We start from the raw sequence: 3,047 nt of genomic DNA, 5'->3' as shown, positions 1-3,047 counted from the left end.
CGACTGCGATCCATAGATCACCATGAATGCGAGTGTCCACACGTTCCATCATTCCAGGAGCCACAGCTGTGTGCAGCTGGCTGTATGTAAGGGATTGGACAGATTTGCGCTACCTTGTTGTGATGTGTGGACGCAATGGCTCACCAAGCTTTTGTTCATTGTCAGTTCACTGAAGACATTCTGCAAGCACCTATCAATATCTACGATGCTCTGCTATTCCGCCAAACGAAACTTAATGGCATATCTCTGCTTGGAACGCACCTCCATTACAGGTGCCACTTTGAAAGCCATATATAGCGCCGCCACCAGTCGGAACTTCATGAAACTATAGGAGATGAAGCGGGAATATTCCACAATGTCCCAAAGCAATTCCACATTTCTTCAACCAAATTGTGTTACTTATTGAACACCACTTGTAGATCACTCAATTGTGCAGTGCAACGAAAAGTAATCTGGGGCTGTAGACACATATCATTCTTTGCAAGGGAACATTTGAAAACACAGTTCAGCGTTTTTGCTTCTGTTTTTCTACCCTCAATTTCAGTTTCTCTGTAATCTTTGAGTATCTGGACACTAATTTCTGTGTGTCTGAAAGCCTTTTTATAAGATCAGAATATCTTTGGATGTTATGAGAGTTCCTTCAATAAGATTCCGCTACAGTTATCATTGAAGGTTTCATGGAGTTACCTCTTGATATCAAAACGTTTTTTATTCTGTATTTCTCTGTGTATACCTGTTTTACAGCTATTAAGCAGAAGTAGTTTATTCTTTAGAAATGTTTTCAATGGTTTTAGACTATGAAAGCTACCTCCCATGAAGAACTGTTGAACTAGGTAGGGGAATATGGGGCTCGTTGATACATGGGCCACCTTGAGGCAACATCATTTTGAATAAAATGTAGTGCTTTTGGTTGGCTATTCTGACAAAGCTGTATACCGTTGCCATGAAGAATACGAAAGAACTTAATTTGTTTTAGCACAATTGTATAGCAGCTGAGAAATACTGGAAGGACTGAATTCTCACTAGTGACATACATTTTTCTACAGTCAGGTAATTTGATATATTTAATTTGTTATGGAATTAGTTTGTGTGTAATATACATCAGGTTATTGCACATGCATTTGTGCTTAACTGAAATTGTTCAGTTTAGTTGGAAACTGTTTATGGAGGTTAATACTATGATTTTACTGTGGACAGGTTATGTGGCACATGTTGAGACAAAGCACTGAGGGATAGGTTCAGACATCATTTACAGTGTAAATACACACTTTAAGTATGAAAGAATTGGATATAGTTATTTTAATAAAGGCTTTTTCTTTGAGATTGTTTGTTGAAGGTTCGAACTGGTGCAAGAATGAAAAAAAACCTAAGGTTATGGGTACCTCTGATGCAGTTACAATGAAGGAAGGTGTTAAACTTGGTCTACAGGGAGATTCTATCAGGAGTGTTTTTAAAAAGATTAATCCAAAGTTTCAGACTCTTGCTAGATACATAAAGAAGTTAAGAACTAATCCTGGCAATACTATATAAATGAAAGCTCGCTGTGATGTTCACAGAGTTTTGTCAGATGTACCAGAAGAAGACTTTGTTGAATTTTTAATAGCTAATGCAAAGATATTCTATGGTCTTACAACTTTAGAAACACGTAAGTTAGCGTATGAGACAGCAAAAATCAATAAAATAGAATGTCCTGAAACATGGAACAAATATTGTATTGCCAGCAAATACTGGTCTATGGTTTTCTCAAGTGCATCCTCAACTGTCCCATCGAACTGTTGAAGGGTGCAGTCTAGCAAGAGCCAATTCCTTCAATCGCTTCAATGTAGATATGTTTTTCGATAATTTAGAGACATTACTTAAGAAACATACAGAACTCTGTGACCCATCTCCCATCTATAACCTGGATGAGACAAGAACCAAAACCACCCAGCAGACTTTGAAGGTAATAGTTCATAAAGGAATCAAGCAAGTGTCCAAAGTTATCAGCAGAGAAAAGGGGACTTTAGTAACAACACTGTTTGTGATCAATTCTGTGGGCAACACCATGCCACCCGTAATGTTCTTCCCACGAGTTCATTTTAAAGAGTTCATGCTTTATGGTGCACCTACAGGAACGCTTGAATTGGCTCATTCCTCAGTTTGGATGCCTTCAGTTAACTTTGTATGCTTCATGCAGCATTTTATTAAATACACTGGGCGTTCTATGACTCGACAAACACTGCTAATTTGTGATAACCACGTAAGTCACATGTCCACTGAAGCCATTAATATGGCAAAAACTAATGGAGTGTACATCTTAACTGTTCCTCCACATTCAACCCATAGAATGCACCCACTGGACGTTGGAATCATGAAGTCATTTCAGGCTTATTATAATGCTGTAGATACGTGGATGAGTGAACATTCAGGACAGTCATTTACCATCTATAATGTTGCAGCTCCTGTATATATAGCCCATGTATGTGCAATGACTCCAGAAAATATAATCAATCCATTCAAGAAAACTGGCATTTTTCCTGTTGACAGGCATGTTTACACAAATGATATGTTTCTACCAAGTATGGTCGCTGACAAACCACATCCCCCAGAGGAACAGAGGGAAACAAACGAGAACCCTACAGCTGAAAGACAGAACAGTGACCAGAGAGCGCTTGAATGCGATCTGCCACAAGAAAGTGGTGATCCTAGAAGGAAGGCTGATTTTTCACAACAACCGAAAAGTCCACAAAGTTCAAATCACACAGACATCCATTCTCCAACATCTTGAAGTTACATCATTCCTGAACAGTTCCATGGCTATCCAAAAGCAGAAAGAAACAACAGGGCTAAGAAACCTAGAGAAAAGGGGAGAAGAAAAATCATCACTGATACACCAGAAAAGGTAATTCTGGAAGAAAAACACAAAGTAAAATTCTTGGAGTCCACAAAAGTAGGCCTACAGGTTACAAGTGTAAAGACAAGTCTCTTCAAGAAACAGAAAGCTAGGTTTTAAAATGAAGACGAAATGCACCACATTGCTGGAACATCGGCCTTGGAAGATGATATTG

General features: G+C 38.7%; 1 protein-coding gene across 1 annotated transcript; it reads left to right on the top strand.

Annotated features, from left to right (window-relative positions):
* Window positions 1-1,828: 1,828 nt before the first annotated feature.
* Window positions 1,829-2,767, top strand: LOC126484834 (uncharacterized). Its single transcript, XM_050108428.1, has one exon. The coding sequence runs from the start codon at window positions 1,829-1,831 to the stop codon at window positions 2,765-2,767; it is 939 nt and encodes a 312-aa protein (XP_049964385.1).
* Window positions 2,768-3,047: the final 280 nt, after the last annotated feature.

Source organism: Schistocerca serialis, chromosome 6 (assembly GCF_023864345.2).
Source record: "Schistocerca serialis cubense isolate TAMUIC-IGC-003099 chromosome 6, iqSchSeri2.2, whole genome shotgun sequence".
NCBI classification, from domain to species: domain Eukaryota; kingdom Metazoa; phylum Arthropoda; class Insecta; order Orthoptera; family Acrididae; genus Schistocerca; species Schistocerca serialis.
Note: the sequence above shows the minus strand (reverse complement) of the source record. Positions and strands in the feature narration are given on the sequence as shown.

What these genes read in the sequence shown, in the direction of transcription:
- LOC126484834 (XM_050108428.1), top strand. Translation starts at nt 1,829, where the DNA reads ATGTTTTTCGATAATTTAGAGACATTACTTAAGAAACATACAGAACTC.